This window comes from Gymnodraco acuticeps, unplaced genomic scaffold (genome assembly GCF_902827175.1).
Source record: "Gymnodraco acuticeps unplaced genomic scaffold, fGymAcu1.1, whole genome shotgun sequence".
Lineage (NCBI taxonomy): Eukaryota > Metazoa > Chordata > Actinopteri > Perciformes > Bathydraconidae > Gymnodraco > Gymnodraco acuticeps.
This window is the reverse complement of record NW_022991106.1, coordinates 20,321-40,584: the sequence shown is the minus strand read 5'-3', so window position 1 is coordinate 40,584 and position 20,264 is coordinate 20,321. Positions and strand designations below refer to the sequence as shown.

Below are 20,264 nucleotides of genomic sequence, written 5' to 3'. Positions count from 1 at the left end.
CAATCGCTTGTTATAGTCAAAATCAGCAAATTTGCAGAGCTCCGCTACAACTACGGGTAGCGATGAGAAGTGAGGCAGGGACGAGCATTGCCTCTCGTAAGCCCACATTAACTTGCTGGAACGCGGGCACTAATTTAACGCGGGCACTTATTTTGTGAGCGCGCCCAAGCCAGTTACTGTGGGGTAAGGTGAGGCCCAGATGAGATCTGCCTCACCTCAGAATGCGTCACCACACAGAAACTGGCTGGAAAGCGAGGCCCTAAGCGCATGCCTGCACCATCTCACTGTATGTCACCAATGTAATGTTTGTAGATCCCTTTATTACATTTATCCTCGGCATCCATAGTCTCTAAATAACTTATTTCACGTATATATGATATTTAGGCTCGCTGGTCTCATCATACAACGGCAATGAAAAAAGCACCAGGGGAGGCAGCCACAACCTCTGCCGCACTTAAGGGAGTGCACGTGAGCCCACAGGTTCTTGTTGCTACTGTTATTCTACGCAGAGACGGTAGACGCAAACAACAAACTAGACTTTTGAAACTACAGGAAGATAAGGAGGACTTTTACAAAAAAGTAATAGAGATTATTGTCCAGAAGGATAGCATGGACTTCATCTTCAAGACCACAATTGTAATGAAAATGGGATCTTACTAAGAAAGAACAATCCAATATTTACATGTTGGGTATCCTTTTGTTGAACGGTCTGTTTAAAATGAATCGAAGCATCAGACTAAAAAAGCTTTTGAAAATAACCGAATATTTCGATTAAGGTGAAAATATAATATTTGTAAATCTGACTCTGAAAGAGTCAGTGCCTCACCAGCCACGAACCTCACCGCACGTCACTGGGAGTAACCAATGTACTCAAGCCTGATCCAAATAATGCTAACCTATGTTTGTTGCTCCTGGTCTGCACTTTTTACGTTACTACGAACATGAAACTATTCAGCAAAACGTTCATTAATAATCAAAATTATTGAGTTTTTGGGATAATACTCGAACCTCCTGGTGGACACCGGTGGTCAGGGAAGCCGTCCGACTGAAGAAGGAGGCCTTCAGGGATTTGTTTTCCCGGGGGACTCCCGAGGCAGTTGCAAGGTACCAACAGGCCCGAAGGGCAGCAGCCTCATCCGTGGCCGAGTCAAAGAAGCGGGTGTGGGAGAAGTTCGGAGAAGACATGGAAAAGGACTTTCGGGCGGCACCAAAGTTGTTCTGGAAAACTGTCCGACACCTCAGGAGGGGGAAGCAGGGAACCATCCAAGCTGTGTACAGTAAGGATGGGACGTTGTTGACCTCAACTGATGGAGTGTTAGGGCGTTGGAAGGAACACTTTGAGGAACTTCTGAACCCGACAACTCCGCCCTCTATGTTAGAGGCAGAGCTGGAGTATGACGGGGGATCAACACCAATCTCCCGGGGGGAGGTCACTGAGGTCGTTAAACAACTCCACAGTGGCAAAGCCCCGGGGGTGGATGAGATCCGCCCAGAAATGCTGAAGGCTCTGGGTGTTGAGGGACTGTCATGGTTGACACGTCTCATCAACGTTGCGTGGGAGTCGGAAACAGTACCGAAGGAGTGGCAGACCGGGGTGGTGGTTCCCCTTTTAAAAAAGGGGGATCAGAGGGTGTGTGCCAATTACAGAGGCATCACACTACTCAGCCTCCCCGGGAAAGTTTACTCTAAGGCAGTGGTTCTCAAATGGGGGTACGCGGACCCCTAGGGGTACGTTGGAGTACTGCAGGGGGTACGTGAGATTTATTTTATGTTAATGAAAAAAACAACATAAGTAATGCATTTAAACAAACTACTAATAGTAGATTAACTACTTTATTCAAAGGTTTACAGTAATTCTGGATAATAAAATGGGAAAAATAAACGGGGTGCTCTTTTTTCCTCTCCCTCTCCTGACAGCCCGTCAGTCTCGTGCAGCTCGCTGAACCTGTAATAAGTGACCCGACAGTAAAGAATAAATATATTTATAACTAGTTTAGCTAGTTCCAGAGTAGATAAACTAGCTAAGTGTGTTAGGTCTAACTCAGTGTATTTAATTTTGTTCCACTCAACGGTCCGTCACAGCGGCGGAGCTGTGATCATGCAGAGCTGCGTGTTCTCCGTCAGCAGCAGCTGATCTGATCTCTGATCTCTCTCTCGCGTCCGGTTAGACTTCACTCGCTTTTATGTCCAAATCGATCAGATCTAGCTAGTTCTAGTTAATGATATGACTGCCTGCTTATCAAAGGACACCTAAACAATAAGCATTAATTGGCAACGGCGTGTGGCCGCAGAGTATAGCGCAGCATTATGCATAATGTTTATATGAGGGGTCAAAATCCCATGCTCATAAAATGCTCTTATATTTTTTTCTCTTCATTCCCCACGCCCCAAAATAAATAAATATACCAATTTTAGAAAAAGTAAGGAAGTTTGAGCATTGTGGGTTTTATATTAACAGAGTTACACATATTTCAAAACGCGAAGTGTAATAACTGAAGGTTGCCTCCCTGTCAGAATGACAAAGATCCTCAGTGAAGCATAAGCCCATGTTTCTCACTACATTGTAAGTACAACTTATTAAAAAGATCAGTTCAATGCAACTAATGTCGTCTTAGTGTTATTGCATGATGTTAAAATTGGTTTGCCATGAATTTAGTGATTGATTGTAAACATTTGAAATGTAGCATTTAAGTGTTTCTCAGTTACAATGTTGTTGTTTTAATAAATCAGACAATGATGGTGCAGCACTGTGCTGTACCTCTTTATATAGGCCTTTTTTCCTTAACAAATAGTTTTTGCGCTGATCAGGGGGTACTTGGGAGTACGCTTATCCGGTTTACATGTGTTTTGTAGACTTGGAGAAGGCGTATGACCGAGTTCCCAGGGAGTTACTGTGGGAGGTGCTGCGGGAGTATGGGGTGAGGGGGTCTCTACTCAGGGCCATCCAATCTCTGTACTCCCAAATTGAGAGCTGTGTCCGGATCCTCGGCAGTAAGTCGGACCCATTTCCGGTGAGGGTTGGCCTCTGCCAGGGCTGCGCTTTGTCACCAATCCTGTTTGTAATATACATTGATCGGATTTCGAGGCGTAGTCATGGGGGAGGGGGTCTGCAGTTCGGTGGACTAAGGATTGCACCACTGCTTTTTGCAGATGATGTGGTTCTAATGGCTTGATCAGTCTGCAACCTTCAGCACTCACTGGATCGGTTCGCAACCGAGTGTGAAGCGGCTGGGATGAGGATCAGCACCTCCAAATCTGAGGCCATGGTTCTCAGCAGGAAACCGATGGACTGTCCACTCCAAATAGGGAATGAGTCCTTACCCCAAGTGAAGGAGTTCAAGTATCTTGGGGTCTTGTTCTCGAGTGAGGGAACAATGGAGCGTGAGATGGGCCGGAGAATCGGAGCAGCGGGAGCGGTACTGCAATCACTTTACCGCACCGTTGTGATGAAAAGGGAGCTGAGCCAGAAGGCAAAGCTCTCTGTCTACCGGGCCATTTTCGTTCCTACCCTCACCTATGGTCATGAAGGATGGGTCATGACCGAAAGAACGAGATCGCGGAAACAAGCGGCCGAGATTGGTTTTCTCTGCAGGGTGGCTGGTGTCTCCCTTAGGGATAAGGTGAGAAGTTCGGTCATCCGGGAGGGACTCAGAGTTGAACCGCTCCTCCTTCGCGTCGAAAGGAGCCAGTTGAGGTGGTTCGGGCACCTAGTTAGGATGCCACCTGGGCGCCTCCCTAGGGAGGTGTTCCAGGCACGTCCAGCTGGGAAGAGACCAAGGGGTAGACCTAGGACCAGGTCGAGGGATTATATGTCTTCGCTGGCCTGGGAGCGCCTTGGGATCCCCCAGTCTGAGCTGGTTGATGTGGCCAGGGAAAAGAAAGTTTGGGGCTCTCTGCTGGAACTGCTACCCCCGCGACCCGACCACGGATAAGCGGGAGAAGATGGATGGATGGATGGATGGGATAATACTTGCATACAAATCTATAAATGCCTTCAGGTTTCTAAAATATATAATATGTGGTAAATTCAACTGTGGATCTAGCAAAGATTCGCATTTTTGCTTGATTTTAGTTATTGATTTTTTGCTGTCACTTAATTTATACTTTTAATAATACTTACCTGTGTGCCTCCTCTGCAACCAGACTGTATTTAAACTCTTAAGTACCAGTTCTATCTACTTGAAACAATAAATAATAAACTACATTTATTGGTATATCAATCTTTATTTTTGGGGCCTCTTCTTTTAACTTAAACTTTCCGTCATTAAAATACAGTAATAGTATTGTTTATTTAAAATTAAAATAAACTGAGCCACTTATAACACAAGCATTTATTACACAAATGTTCCCCTCTCATATTCACAGTGTGGATCAATTGAGACAGCGTGGTATCCAGAGAGCTGCAGAGACTTTGGGAGGAACCTCAGTGTGATGGATGTCCTGTCTGTGGGTTTGGCCGGAGAAGACTGAGGTGGAGCGGTCTTTCTCTGGGAGGAGGACCAGGCCTGATGAAGAAAACCACCAAACTGCATAAGTGAGCCCATACTGTTCATACAACTTTCACAAACAAATGATGGTCCTGTTTGACTACACACTATTCAGTGTGCAGATCCTTGTGTTCACAATAAAAGTGTAGTTTCTAAGTGAATGTCCTGTATTGGTCTTTAATCTCATATCAGCTTTTCATTTTCTTCTTGCTCCTCGGAGAAAACGGTGTGGCAGTTGTGTCCTTCAGGTATGTCCTTTCCTAACAGAAATGACAAGAAACATAAAACCTAATTATTGCAGAGCAAGTGTGTTATTTATGAAAGAGGTTTGTTTATTAAGCGGCTGTAGAACTAATATATCTTTTATTTTAATGTGTTTTTTAAATTCATCACCTTGTACGACAAAGATCATCAGATTATGAATGAACAGTCTGCAGTTAATCAACATTAAAATATATGTTATTATTAAAATAATATTCAACTGTTATCAGAACTTAGTGTAAATGTAGTATCATGCTGTTCGGTTGTCTCACTGCAAGAACCACTTTTACCATGTCTTTTACAGACATTATGTAGAGACAAATGGTAGCTATTCTCACAATATAACATAATAATTGCCTTCAATACATTGAAATGTGAAAGCTGACAAAAAAATCATGTTGCTTAGTAAAATCGAAAGGTAACTTTTTACAAGCAAGGAACACTCAACTTCTCTGATGTCAGTATTTAGTAATGTTTAATGGAATGTATATCAGTGTATTATAGTTGTTACTTTATCTATTTAAACCAGAACGTCTCTCGATTATTTGTACAGTATGAAAGGGGTCTTTGTACCTTTGACTCCATGATGAAGTTCACTGCTTTTAGGAATATAGGTCTGTCTCTCGTGTTCAGCATCCTCTGGTCTGTCTGCATCACCTGGAAACTTTAAACAAACAGATATACAGTATATACATACAGTGGGGCAAAAAAGTATATATATATGTAAAGTAACATGTGTTGGTCACAGACTTTTTTACATGCAAACGTCATGTCATAATTTGTTTGTTATCCTGATACAAGTGCTGGATATCACAGCCCTTATCAGTTGGATTGTGTATTATTGTATAGTTGGGGTCCTTTTTATTTTACTGTTATTTTGGAATCTCTTTTCATGAGACATTCAAATTATATATTTGTCCTATGCCATATTCACATTCATTTGTAACACACACGTTAGGGTAAAAGACAAACATCTTTAACACATAACGTCATATCTAATATTTAAACAAATCATTTCCTTGTCCCTAAAGCATTGACTGAGCCATTTTTCATCCTTAAATGCAGGCATTAAGTTACATGTTCACGTTCTGCTGCCACAAGTCGGTTTCTCCGGTGTACTGACAATAAAATGCTAAGTAAGTATTGGTAATAATATTAATAAAAACAACAAGATTTGGGTTCGTTCGTTTAATATGATGAACGTTAACCAGTAAGCTTCAATAATCAACTCCAGCTCAACAAACCATATTGCAATATCTACGTTAACGTTATTTCTGGAACCAACGAGAAACCCTCATAGTTATCTCAAACACATTGATAAGAGTAAAGGGGTGAACTGGGACTTGTAAAGAAATGAATCCCCCCTCCTATCGTTCTCTGTCATGTTGCTACAAAATATAATCTTATCTGTTTTATTGAGAGAAAATACTTCCTCTAGCCCCTATAGCTGCCTGTTTTAGATGCTATTGTAAAGTAATATATTTTCTAAGCTAATTCTGATTCTTAACAGATCTGTTAAGAGGTCAGTTCGTTCTGTTAAGAACTCAGGCACTCAGGAGGTAGGACCCAATTGCACTACCCGGGAGACAGAGGTAAAGTATTGGTAAGATACTTTATTTTTCCAAAAAACAGCAAGATGAACAAAAAATGGTCACTAACTAATCTCAGGATGAGATGACAACAAATGAGAACAAAAGGAAAATCGCTCACGTAGTGAGGAACAAAACTTTTCAAGAGCACAGAGAGCATAGACCTGACCATGGCAAGAGACAAGACAAACTGACACTGAACACTGGGAGACAGGGGAATTTAAACACATGACAACAAGACACAGGTGAAAACAATCAGGGGTGGGGCTTGTGATGATGAGCACAGGAGACACACAAGGGGTACAGGTGAACACAATCAGACAATTAGACACACCAGGGAAACTAACAACAGGGAGGAAAACACAGGGAGAAGGACCAGACAATATACAAGGAGGAAAACATGACAGGGAGAACAGCAAAACACCCATAACAAGACATACAAAACTAAAAACGTGACATAACACAAGAATCGTGAAAAACACTAAAAAAAAAGGTTTTTCGGATTTCATAATTGCATTAACACCATATCCCTACATGCATTGCGGCTAAAACATCCAATCAGCGAGCTTAAACCATAGCTGAGGATCTTGGGTAATCAGTTCAGTGGCTGTGTATTGCAATGATGCTCGAAATGTCCTACGTCTGTTTCCGGTTATTTTTATTTTGAAATTCAGTTCCTGACGGATGCCAAAAAAGCCCAAGATTATGGAATCAAACAAATAAATAAAAACAAGGATAATTGTGTGTTATTGGTGAGTAAATAACAGTGTGTTATATAGAAAAGAATAACAAATTAGAAGGAAAAAAAGATTTAAAAAAATACAGATTTCAGTATTCTGAGGCTCTGAGCCCCATTTCTTAGATTTGTACAGCCTCTCTGTCAATTATTATTATCCTTACTATGAGAAAGGAACTAGATTATCTGAAAAGATTACTTATTTTTTTAAAACAACACTGTGGACACCTTTCAGAGACATAGTTGCAGGTAAAAACTCAAAGACTCCCCTCTGTGTTCATAAGTGCAGCAGGGTGGGAGGGGGTAGTGTGAGGGGGGTGTGTGAGGAGGTTTGTGAGGGTTTAGGGCTCTGACGTAGGTGCAGCAGGGTGGGTCTTATCACCCCTAATTGAGCAACATCCTTATAGAGGGCATTACAACCACAACAGGTGACCGAAACAAGTCATATTATCATCATTGACTATAATGGCTTACTAGGGGGATACTACAACAGGTGTCACTATCAAAGGGGCAATAGTCTCATCACCCCCTATTGAGCAACGTCCTTTATGAGGAGGGCAATAAAACAATAAACAGCTAAACAAGTCATACTATCATCATTGACTATAATGGTTTCATCGTTGACTATAATGACCTACTAAGGACACTATGACAGGTTTTCGAATCAAAGGGGCAATAAAGTCTTATCACCCACTATTGAGCAACATCCTTTATGAGGGGGCAATAAAACAATAAACAAACAAGTCATAAAAGATAAGATGGTCAAAGGTCAGAGATGTCAGAGTGACAGGTGCCACATCAAAGGGAGGTGGGACTAAGGTTTATGGGGGTCATAAATCATTCTCTTATCAGGTACTTAATCTCATTTTGAGCAAAACAGTGGTCTTTGAACTAATGTCAATGTTTGTAGTTGACAATTGTTCTCAGATAGCCCGTATCTATGCAGAGGTTAACTGGTAAAAGCTACAGTTTGTGTGTCTTATTTTGATGGAAATCTTATTGAGAGATTGTTTGGCAATGTGTGTTTAAGGAAAAGCACAATACACTTTAGATACGAATTGGACATAATCTCTGTGAAGTTAGTGGATTGTAGAATAAGCCTTGAGTTTGGCATTTGGACTATTGACATGTCGTTTTTTTGGAAGCAGATATGACACGAGAGGCTGAAGCTAAGTATAAACCAACACTGAAACAAGACATTTTACAATACACCTTAATTAACTAAATAAAACACTGTAAAAGGGATTAAGGTATAAGGAGAGAAAGCCATGCACGTCCTTTATTGTACTGTAAATGGGACCATAGATTACTGAAGGTACATCTTGCTGTATATTAAAAATGTGTTTTTAAACTACAAACTCGTTAGGAAAATCTTTAAAACAAATTGAGATAATGAACATTTAATAGACTTTTGTTAGCTTATCTTTTCAAAACCAAGGGTTGCCACTTAATTTGCCCTCAAGCTAATGCAATGTTGTGAAACGTTTCTGTTTATTGACATTAGCTGTTTGACTGTGGTTTATATATCTTTTTTTATGGAAATGTCACCCCTGAAACGCCCGGGTAGTTGGGTTGAGCTTAGCCCTGGCCCCAGGACACGACACCCTACAGATCTCCGTTACACACCAGAGGACCACCAGAGTCACCCTGAGCAGGAGAGAGACATCACTTTATTCCCTTCACCTCGTTCAATATAACCTCATTGTATGTGCCGTGTAATTGTTTGAAAATACCTGACAAGCATCCATGCCTCCCTCCAGGTATCCAGCGCACACCATGCGGTCAGTGATCAGGCCGGGGTAGGAGCCATCGCAGTCCTTGTGAGAAAGGATGGGGACTTCCACACACTGGAGGTACAATGGGTTGAACACTGCAGATAAGAGCGAGATAAAATGATTAGGAGGGACACAAAAAACACCCCAATTCAGCCTTATATCATGTGTTAAAATGCCCCTGCGTTTTCTCCTCCCTCCCCACCTGTGTCTTGTTCATGTGATTAGTGTTGTGTGCATTTCAGTTCTGTTTTTTCTATCTGTCATGGTGAGATTCTTAACGTTGTTGGAAGGGTTTACGTTCTGAGTGACTTTATGGTTTGCCTTGCCTTAGTTTTGACTTTGTTTGCCTGGCCTAGTTCTGGAAATAAAGGATTCCTGCTTTCAAACCTATTTTCTGCATTTGGGTCCTGCGTACCTTGCCCTCCAGCCGTAAGACCTTGGTCCACATTTTAAATAAGGTGCACAGATGATATAACCACGGGGTGTTGCGCTACGATTGGGCCGAAGTGGGCAAACACAAAATGAGGAGTGTGATAAGAAAGTACATTTGGTTTGAAACTGAGTGCCAAGACTGTGAGGACACAGATTGGGTCAAGAGAAATAGGGGGGAGAGAAGAGGAGGAGGCGGGGGGGGGCGGTCAGGTGAGGGGGACGAGCACTGTGGGGCTGCTGGGATATAAATTTGAGCCGAGGTGTGTGTCCAGGAGTCTTCTGAACATTCACCTGACACCATGAAACTCCTGGCTCTGCTGCTGCTGATCGGAGCTGCTGGTAAATACACAGTAATACAATAGTGTTCATTTTGTCAGCTATTTTATTATTTAGTCTTACTCTTAGTCCTGTATCAAATGTCCTTGTTAGTTTTAGTCATATTTAGTCACCTTCATTCTGTTTTTATTTAGTCAAGTTTTAGTCGACTAAAATTCTGAGCATTTTAGTCTTATTTTAGTCAAAGAAAACAGTAACTATTTTAGTCAAGATTTAGTTGAAGATTTAAAAGTCTGAGCATTTTAGTCTACTTTTTGTTAATGAAAACTGTTGACATTTGAGTATTTTTTAGTCATCAGATTATATAGAAAACTTCAGTCAAACTAGTCCAGCCAAAACCAACAATTTGTCATTTTAGTCAAACTTATTTCCCAATAAGATTATATCTTATCCTTATTTGATGAAAAACACAGGTTGAATGATTAAGAATGCAGCTTTGCAGAGATTATCTGGTCAGGTTTTTGGTGCTTTTACGAGCTGTGTTATGGCCACAATGCTTCCCTTCTGATAAAACAATGCATTCACTTTTTTTCTCCCCCTCATTGTAGCAATAATGGGCCCAAAAATTGCCTTGTTTCTTTCTCCCAAGCAGTGGTGGCGTTAGACTTTTTCATTTTCAGTCATTTTGAAGGACAGGATCGTAACATTTCGGTCATAATCCATTATTACCCGTCGGGTCTGTACACAACTCTTCACTCACTTGCGCTGAGGGGTGGGGGGGGATATTAGACAGCATGATATGATGATCTCCGCGCTACGGGTTCTGCATGCATGCAGTGAGATGTCATATCCAAGGATTAGAGACGGTTGAATGCTGCTGTTTTGCACATTGCAATACATTTATTTATTATTATTTATTTTGTTATGATTAGAGACGGTTGGATGCTGCTGTTTTGAGTATTGCAATATATTTATTTTCACTATGTTATTTATTTATGACTATCTTTAGGCTCAGCAAAGATTTGATATCAGCTGTTGCTGACTTTTTAGTTAATACTGAAATAGATCCCTGCTGGCTTTTTCTTTAAATACAATTTAAAAATGTCGATACAGTAGCTGTCCTTTTTTTAAATGTCTATGCTAAAGTTTTTATAGGTGTTGCTATCTGCTTTGTGTAGCGTGGTTCTACAAGCAAGTCAGTGCATTCATTCGGTGGTATCAGAGAGTTACAAGGGTCTATAAATGCAATGAAAACAATTGGCCACAGCAAATCATTTATATTAAAATGTAATTTTTACTTTTGAATACTTCATTACAAAGAATGTATTGAATAATTTAATTACTATATGTGTACACATATAAATCATTTGTCAAAACAGGGCTAAATTTGATTACATTCTAAAATGTATATGTGCTCAAATGAAGAGCCGTTTGGGAGCCGAAAGAGCCGGCTCTTCTTAGTGAGCCGAGCCAAATGTTCCGGCTCACTAAAAAGAGACGGAATTACCATCACTACACACAACTGCTGACCAGCCGCAGCACCGGCAATTTAACTGCTGGGAGAAAAACTGACTATCAGATGTAACGTTATCTTTGATAATATTTCGTCTCCTCCTCCCTACGAAAGTAAAGAGAGATTTTGGCAACGTTTTTGTTTAGTAAACTACATTGTCGTCTCGTCACTTTTCCTCAACGATATTGCATGTAGATTTCGTTACAGTTATTGTTTACTGACGTCGGTACCGTCTCGTCATCGTCTCGTCTTAGTCATGGAAAAAAAAGTTGTTGGAGTACATATTTCGTCATAGTTTTAGTCAACGCAATTAACACTATAATACACACATTCACAAAGATACACACACAAACAGTAAACAGTATAGAAAACATACTGTATTGTAAGATATTGAATAAAAAAGATGAATGGTTGTGGTTGAGGATAACTTTAAAACACAAATCTATCTCTTTCTCTGTTTGTGTGTGTGTGAAACAGCTGTAACAGCAGCACCAGCTGCAACAGCTGCAACACCTGCAACAGCTGCAACACCTGCATTGCATTTTGCTGCAACAGCGGCAACCCCTGCAACAGCTGCAACACCTGCATTGATTTTTGCAGCAACAGCTGCAACAGCGGCAACCCCTGCAACAGCTGCATTGAATTTTGCTGCAACAGCGGCAACCCCTGCAACAGCTGCAACACCTGCATTGATTTTTGCTGCTACAGCTGCAACAGCGGCAACCCCTGCAACAGCTGCATTGAATTTTGCTGCAACAGCGGCAACCCCTGCAACAGCTGCAACACCTGCATTGAATTTTGCTGCAACAGCGGCAACACCTGCAACAGCGGCAACACCTGCATTGATTTTTGCAGCAACAGCTGCAACAGCAGCAACCCCTGCAACAGCTGCATTGAATTTTGCTGCAACAGCGGCAACCCCTGCAACAGCGGCAACCCCTGCAACAGCTGCATTGAATTTTGCCGCAACAGCGGCAACCCCTGCAACAGCGGCAACACCTGCATTGATTTTTGCAGCAACAGCTGCAACAGCGGCAACCCCTGCAACAGCTGCATTGAATTTTGCTGCAACAGCGGCAACACCTGCAACAGCGGCAACCCCTGCAACAGCTGCATTGCATTTTGCTGCAACAGCGGCAACCCCTGCAACAGCGGCAACCCCTGCAACAGCTGCATTGAATTTTGCCGCAACAGCGGCAACCCCTGCAACAGCGGCAACACCTGCATTGATTTTTGCAGCAACAGCTGCAACAGCAGCAACCCCTGCAACAGCTGCATTGAATTTTGCTGCAACAGCGGCAACCCCTGCAACAGCGGCAACCCCTGCAACAGCTGCATTGAATTTTGCCGCAACAGCGGCAACCCCTGCAACAGCGGCAACACCTGCATTGATTTTTGCAGCAACAGCTGCAACAGCGGCAACCCCTGCAACAGCTGCATTGAATTTTGCTGCAACAGCGGCAACCCCTGCAACAGCGGCAACCCCTGCAACAGCTGCATTGAATTTTGCCGCAACAGCGGCAACCCCTGCAACAGCGGCAACACCTGCATTGATTTTTGCAGCAACAGCTGCAACAGCGGCAACCCCTGCAACAGCTGCATTGAATTTTGCCGCAACAGCGGCAACCCCTGCAACAGCGGCAACACCTGCATTGATTTTTGCAGCAACAGCTGCAACAGCTGCAACAGCGGCAACCCCTGCAACAGCTGCATTGAATTTTGCTGCAACAGCGGCAACACCTGCAACAGCGGCAACCCCTGCAACAGCTGCATTGAATTTTGCTGCAACAGCGGCAACCCCTGCAACAGCGGCAACCCCTGCAACAGCTGCATTTAATTTTGCCGCAACAGCGGCAACCCCTGCAACAGCGGCAACACCTGCATTGATTTTTGCAGCAACAGCTGCAACAGCGGCAACCCCTGCAACAGCTGCATTGAATTTTGCTGCAACAGCGGCAACACCTGCAACAGCGGCAACCCCTGCAACAGCTGCATTGAATTTTGCTGCAACAGCGGCAACCCCTGCAACAGCGGCAACCCCTGCAACAGCTGCATTGAATTTTGCCGCAACAGCGGCAACCCCTGCAACAGCGGCAACACCTGCATTGATTTTTGCAGCAACAGCTGCAACAGCGGCAACCCCTGCAACAGCTGCATTGAATTTTGCCGCAACAGCGGCAACCCCTGCAACAGCGGCAACACCTGCATTGATTTTTGCAGCAACAGCTGCAACAGCGGCAACCCCTGCAACAGCTGCATTTAATTTTGCCGCAACAGCGGCAACCCCTGCAACAGCGGCAACACCTGCATTGATTTTTGCAGCAACAGCTGCAACAGCGGCAACCCCTGCAACAGCTGCATTGAATTTTGCTGCAACAGCGGCAACACCTGCAACAGCGGCAACCCCTGCAACAGCTGCATTCAATTTTGCTGCAACAGCGGCAACCCCTGCAACAGCGGCAACCCCTGCAACAGCTGCATTCAATTTTGCCGCAACAGCGGCAACCCCTGCAACAGCGGCAACACCTGCATTGATTTTTGCAGCAACAGCTGCAACAGCGGCAACCCCTGCAACAGCTGCATTGAATTTTGCCGCAACAGCGGCAACCCCTGCAACAGCGGCAACACCTGCATTGATTTTTGCAGCAACAGCTGCAACAGCGGCAACCCCTGCAACAGCTGCATTGAATTTTGCCGCAACAGCGGCAACCCCTGCAACAGCGGCAACACCTGCATTGATTTTTGCAGCAACAGCTGCAACAGCTGCAACAGCGGCAACCCCTGCAACAGCTGCATTGAATTTTGCTGCAACAGCGGCAACACCTGCAACAGCGGCAACCCCTGCAACAGCTGCATTGAATTTTGCTGCAACAGCGGCAACCCCTGCAACAGCGGCAACACCTGCATTGATTTTTGCAGCAACAGCTGCAACAGCTGCAACAGCGGCAACCCCTGCAACAGCTGCATTGAATTTTGCTGCAACAGCGGCAACACCTGCAACAGCGGCAACCCCTGCAACAGCTGCATTGAATTTTGCTGCAACAGCGGCAACCCCTGCAACAGCGGCAACCCCTGCAACAGCTGCATTGAATTTTGCCGCAACAGCGGCAACCCCTGCAACAGCGGCAACACCTGCATTGATTTTTGCAGCAACAGCTGCAACAGCGGCAACCCCTGCAACAGCTGCATTGAATTTTGCTGCAACAGCGGCAACCCCTGCAACAGCTGCAACACCTGCATTGATTTTTGCTGCCACAGCTGCAACACCTGCAACAGCGGCAACACCTGCATTTAATTTTGCTGCAACAGCGGCAACAGCGGCAACCCCTGCAACAGCTGCATTGAATTTTGCTGCAACAGCGGCAACCCCTGCAACAGCTGCAACACCTGCATTGATTTTTGCTGCCACAGCTGCAACACCTGCAACAGCGGCAACACCTGCATTGATTTTTGCAGCAACAGCTGCAACAGCGGCAACCCCTGCAACCCCTGCATTGATTTTTGCTGCCACAGCTGCAACAGCTGCAACAGCTGCAACAGCGGCAACAGCTGCAACAGCAGCAAGAGGGTGACTCTGGCAGCCCTCTGGTGTGTGACGGAGAGGTGCACGGCCTGGTGACATGGGGTCAGGGATGTGCCGAGCCAAACTACCCCGGGGTCTACGTCAAACTGTGTGAGTTCCACTCCTGGTTTGAAGAGGTCCTGGCAGCAAATCCCTAAAGAAATTACCAGTTTATTTTCTTCACTTCTCCCACTGGTTCACAGCCCTGGTTTTTATTTTTCAGTCTTCTCTCTGGTGCCAATAAAGACTCTTAACACACATGTGCCAGAATTTTGAAAACGAAATAAAATCACTTGGTATTCACTTGTCTGTTCATGTCTATAATGTGAAAACATACACATTACATTACATTGCATTTAGCTGACACTTTTATCCAAAGCGACTTACAATAGGTGCGTTCGACCAACAAAATACAAACTTGAAGAAAACAGAATCATATAAGTACATCAGGTTTCATAGAGCCAAAACATTTCAAGTGCTACTCAACTGGCTTTAGATAAGCCAGTCCTTTATTAGTATATAAGTGCTTTGTTAGTAATTATATCGCTCGAAGTGGAGTTGAAAGAGATGAGTTTTCAATCCGCGCCGGAAGGTGTGTAAGCTTTCTGCTGTCCTGATTTCAATGGGGAGCTCATTCCACCATTTTGGAGCCAGGATAGCAAACCCACGTGTTTTTGCTGATGGGAACTTCGGTCCCCCTCGCAGTGAGGGTGCAGCGAGCTGTTTCGCTGATGCAGAGCAGAGTGCACGTGCTGGGGTGTACGGTTTAACCATGTCCTGGATGTAGGAAGGGCCAGATCCATTGGCAGCATGGTACGCAAGTACCATTGTCTTGAAGTGGATTCTAGCAGTTACCGGAAGCCAGTGGAGGGAGCGGAGGAGCGGCGTGGTGTGGGAGAATTTAGGAAGGTTGAAGACCAGACGAGCCGCTGCATTCTGGATGAGCTGCAGAGCTCGGATGGCACATGCAGGTAGACCAGCCAGGAGGGAGTTGCAGTAGTATAGGCGTGAGATGACGAGAGCCTGGACCAGAAGGGGACGTATCCTCCTGATGTTATAAAGCGTGTATCTGCAGCAGCGGGTTGTAGCAGTTATGTTTGCATTCAAGGACAGGTTGTTATCTAGGATCACACCCAGATTCCTTGCAGTCTGAGTCGGGGGAAACAACAGAGGTGCCGATGTTGATTGTTAGGTCAAGAGTGGGACAATCTTTTCCCGGAAGGAAAAGCAGTTCAGTCTTGTCAAGGTTGAGCTTGAGGTGATGAGCAGACATAATAATAATGGGTTCCATTTATAAAGCACTTCATATTTGATTTCAAATCCCGAAGTGCTACAAGTAGTGAGCATGAACAGTATAAATAAACATTACATAACACGGTAGAATTAATAAAAAGCAATACAAAAATAAAAAAAATAAAAGGGTGATAAAAAGGTCTAGGCAAAGGCTCTTTTGAAGAGATGGGTTTTGAGGCCTTTTTTAAAAGCTTCCACTGTCTGTGGTGCTCTCATTCTCAGAGATGCTTGCGACGACCTGGGTCTCTGAGTGGAGAAAGGACAGGATTAATTGGGTAGCAGTGGTATGAAAAACCATGCGGGCTAATGACAGATCCGAGCGAGTTTGTGTACAAGGAGAAGAGGAGGGGACCAAGAACAGAGCCCTGAGGGACCCCTGTAGTTAATTGACAAGGGTCGGACTCCGACCCTCTCCAAGTAAACCTGTAGGTGCGGTCTTTAAGGTATGAGGTGATGAGGGAAAGTGCAGAGCCTGAAACTCCAAGTTCTTGGAGAGTGCGAAGGAGGATCTGATGATTCACCGTGTCGAATGCAGCAGACAGGTCCAAAAGGATGATGACAGAGGAGAGGGAGGCTGCTTTAGCAGTGTGCAGTTCCTCAGTGACAGCAAGGAGGGCAGTTTTTGTGAAGTGACCTGCCTTGAAACCAGACTGGTGCGGATCCAGAAGGTTGTTCTGATGGAGATAACAGGAGAGTTGTTTAAAGAAAGCGCGTTCAAGTGTTTTAGACAGGAACGGGAGGAGAGAGACAGGCCTGTAATTTATAACATCAGACAGGTTGAGAGTGTTTTTTTTTAGGAGAGGGTTTACTCTTGCCTCCTTGAGACTGTTTGGAAAGTGACCAGAAGTTAGAGAAGTGTTGATGAAATGGGTGTGAAACGGTAGAATATCAGGAGCGATAGTCTGAAGGAGGTTTGAAGGGATAGGGTGCAGAGGACAGGTGGTAGGGCGGGCAGAGGTAATGAGGGTAATAACCTCACTTGGAGAGAGAGGGGAAAAGGAGGTCAGTGTGTTGGTGAAAGGAGGGTCTGGTGACCCAGTGGTGAGTAAAGGTGAGTCAGAAAAAGAAGAGCGAATATCATCAACCTTTTTTTCAAAGTGGTTAACAAAGTCGCTTGACAGAAGGGAGGAGGGGGAAGGGGCTTTGGGAGGGTCCAAGAGGGTGGAGAAGATGGAAAATAGTTTTTTGGGATTGGAATAGGAAGATTGGATCTTATCTTGAAAGAAAGTGCTTTTTGCCTGAGAGATCGAAGCAGAGAAAGAGGAGAGGAGAGCCTGATAGGTTAGGACAGTGACCACCAACTGGCGGCCCGCGGGCCACATCCGGCCCGCCAGACATTCTCATCCGGCCCGCCAGACATTCTCATCCGGCCCGCACGACGGGGGTGACTGTGGCGTTGGCTGAGTGGTTACTGCGTTCGCCTCCCACCCATTTTTTTTTTTTACAACGTCGTGAGTAAGGTGCAGTACCGGAGTCCAACAGAGAGGCAGCAGACTGCGTACTGCGAAACCTTCCCTGCCTTCAAGAAGAAGTGACCCTTCGTTGTGAAGAGTCTGATTTGTGAGCTCCGCACAGTGTTGCCAACTTGGTGATTTTCTCGTTAAATTTGGCGGCTTTCCAAACCCTCCGGCTACTTATTTGTGTCAAAAGCGACTAACGACTAATCTAATGATTTATAATGGTGTTATTAGGGACTTTTCTGGTGTTTGGAGACTCACATTGTTCTGCAGTTAACGAGCCGCGGGTGCTGCCGTGAGCCCCGCCTCCCTCCCATAGTACTCACAGGCGCTCAGACTGACAGTTGCCTGGCCGCAGCAGAGCTGCTGCTGCAGTCAGAGCAGAGAGGAGACAACCACACTCCCCCGCGTCGAGACTGCAAATGAATTGCGCATGCGCCAACTGCCAAGCTGTCCTGGTTTTGAGCGGGATTTAAATGTAAAATGTAAATGTTTCTTCACTCACTTTCACACTCTAATAAATAACTGCCTTTGCTTTGCTTTGACTCACACAGCCTCAGTCACTCAATCACCTCGTCCACTGTGTGTGTGCCTCTCTGTGATAAGCTCAACATCTCTGTGACAAGCTAAACATCATGATGCTTTCCTGGAGAAGTCCAGAATATGATCCTTAAAGGGTTGGGAACGTTTTTTGTCCTCCCCTCTACCATGCTCTCTCCTACAGCCGCCATTACATGATATGCAAATTAGGCGATGACGTCATTTAGCGACTTATGCCGACTTTCCGGACAGCCAATAACTACTTTCCTTACTATGGAGTTGGCAACACTGGCTCCGCAGCAGTAGCCCCGCTGCGACGGAGTCCAACAGAGGCCCCGTCTCAGGTCGGTTAAATTAAATCCTTGCTTTCCTCACTTGCGTCGTTTCCCTGCGACTAGTCCCTCCCACCAGGGAAGCATGGAGGGACGCAAGGGAAATGAGTTTTAAGAGCAATGGGACGTCCTTTCCTCCGGAGCGTCACGTGAAGCGACGTCCGTTTGTGATGACGCCGCACAGCTGTTCGTCGACAGCAGCTCTGTCCCCGTTATTTTCACAAACACCCCCGCCTACACATTTACTGACACAAACATTTGTATCATCTGTTGTAGACCCCAATAAATAAAATCAAATAAGAACTCATTCTCAAAAAAGATAAACGCCATTCTTAAAATGTATAAACGAACAATAGTTTGATTAATATTGATTAGATTGCACAATAGAAATAAAATAATTGAGAGAAGAAAAAGAGATATATTATCTATCAAAACCCAGTTAGATTAACATTCATTGGATTGCACACTTTGTTTGTATGTGGATATGTAGCACATTAACATTTTAATAGCACTTAATGACTGACTGAATGGAAATGACAATAAATGAACATATAAAACGAAAAAAGCGATCATGAAAATGTTTCCAATAAATGAATAAAATGATTTTTGACCACTTTGTTGTTCAGATATATCACATATTTGTAACTAAATGAAACATGAATTGAAACAAAACACAGTATAAACTGAGGAGTGACTCTCGTAAGTTTCATTTATTTTCTTCACTCCGCTGGGAAACGGCTCTAGACTCATGTCAAGAAGCATGAGATCAATGCATGCACTGCATCGTCCAATCAGTGAGCGATACACAGTAAGGGGGCGGGGCGAGTGTCTGAGGATTTCATCGGAGGATGGTCTGGTGGTTCCTCGATTATCGCTCCTCCATTATCAATCCTCGATCCTTGGTCCTCCGGCAGAAATAAGAGCCATGGGACGGTACTCAAGATGGCGCAGACAAATCAACTTCCGGTGAGACCGAAGACCGAGGAGCGAGGAAATGAAAATAGTCGACCTGAGACAGGGCCAGAGAGGCAGGAGCTGCGGGATAGTAGCCTAGAAGTAGGGTTGGGTTGTAACCATAGACTGGTTGTAACGGAATACATGTAACGGCGTTACGCAGAATATAAAAATCAAGTAGGCTAACTGTATTCAGCTGGCGTTACATTTGAAAAACGAGTAATCTGATTACAGTTACTTTCGTAAACCTGAAGTGAATACATTTTGGAATACTTATTGGAATTATTGGTGGAAAAGTTTCCTCACAAAATGTAATATTCATTACCGGCAGAACTGTGCACACTGCACAGCGCTGCATGTCTGTGAGCGAGAGAGAGATGATGCAGAGTGTCTGTGAGGCCCCGCCCGCGCACGCAGATGAGAGAGAGATCTCTTTTAAAATATATTGAAAGTTAGAAACGGAGATGGTTGGATAAAATGTGCAAGATAACGTTTATGTAGCATTTCTTTATTGTCGAAATTATGACATTTCATACCGATCAAATCAAAGTGAATGGCCTGCTGCTGCTGAATGCATGGGGCAAGTGACTGGAAACAGTTTTAAAAGTTATTAATAATAATAATTCCTTACATTTATTATAGCGCTTTATCAATGACTCAAAGCGCTTTACATATACACACATTACACATATATGATACATGCAATGGTCAGATACCTTGGACAATACCCACAGGAGCAAGTTCAGGTGAAGTGTCTTGCCCAAGGACACACCGGCTTTACAGACGCAGCAGCGGCGGGTTTCACCCCTTGATCTGATGATCATTGCACAGCGCACTGCGCCACACCGTCCATCTTCACGCCTCGAGGTCATCGAGGCGCTTTTACAGGTACACATTAGTATTATACATGTACTGTGGACAATACCCACAGGAGCAAATCCGGGTGAAGTGTCTTGCCCAAGGACACAACGGCCTGACGCAGTGGCGGCAGGAGCGGGTTTCGAACTGAAGTTCCCCAGCACTCGCCCTTGATCTGATGATCGGATGCACAGACCAC

General features: G+C 44.4%; 1 protein-coding gene and 1 long non-coding RNA gene across 2 annotated transcripts; one reads left to right on the top strand and one right to left on the bottom strand.

The window, feature by feature from the left end:
- Positions 1-4,317: 4,317 nt before the first annotated feature.
- LOC117560187 lies at positions 4,318-8,913 on the bottom strand. Its single transcript, XR_004571125.1, has 3 exons — positions 8,807-8,913; positions 5,322-5,412; positions 4,318-4,747 (listed from the first exon to the last, which is right to left on the bottom strand). It is a non-coding gene; the product is annotated as an uncharacterized LOC117560187 (long non-coding RNA).
- A 666-nt stretch (positions 8,914-9,579) lies between these two features.
- On the top strand, positions 9,580-14,789 carry LOC117560188 (ice-structuring glycoprotein-like). Its single transcript, XM_034237006.1, has 4 exons — positions 9,580-9,619; positions 12,726-13,991; positions 14,481-14,500; positions 14,583-14,789. The coding sequence occupies exons 1-4, from the start codon at positions 9,580-9,582 to the stop codon at positions 14,787-14,789; spliced, it is 1,533 nt and encodes a 510-aa protein (XP_034092897.1).
- Positions 14,790-20,264: the final 5,475 nt, after the last annotated feature.

What these genes read in the sequence shown, in the direction of transcription:
- LOC117560188 (XM_034237006.1), top strand. Translation starts at nt 9,580, where the DNA reads ATGAAACTCCTGGCTCTGCTGCTGCTGATCGGAGCTGCTG. An exon ending in TGCATTGATTTTTGCAGCAA is followed by an intron (nt 13,992 to 14,480) that starts CAGCTGCAACAG and finishes TTGCTGCCACAG; the next exon opens with CTGCAACACCTGCAACAGCG. An exon ending in CTGCAACACCTGCAACAGCG is followed by an intron (nt 14,501 to 14,582) that starts GCAACACCTGCA and finishes TTGCTGCCACAG; the next exon opens with CTGCAACAGCTGCAACAGCT.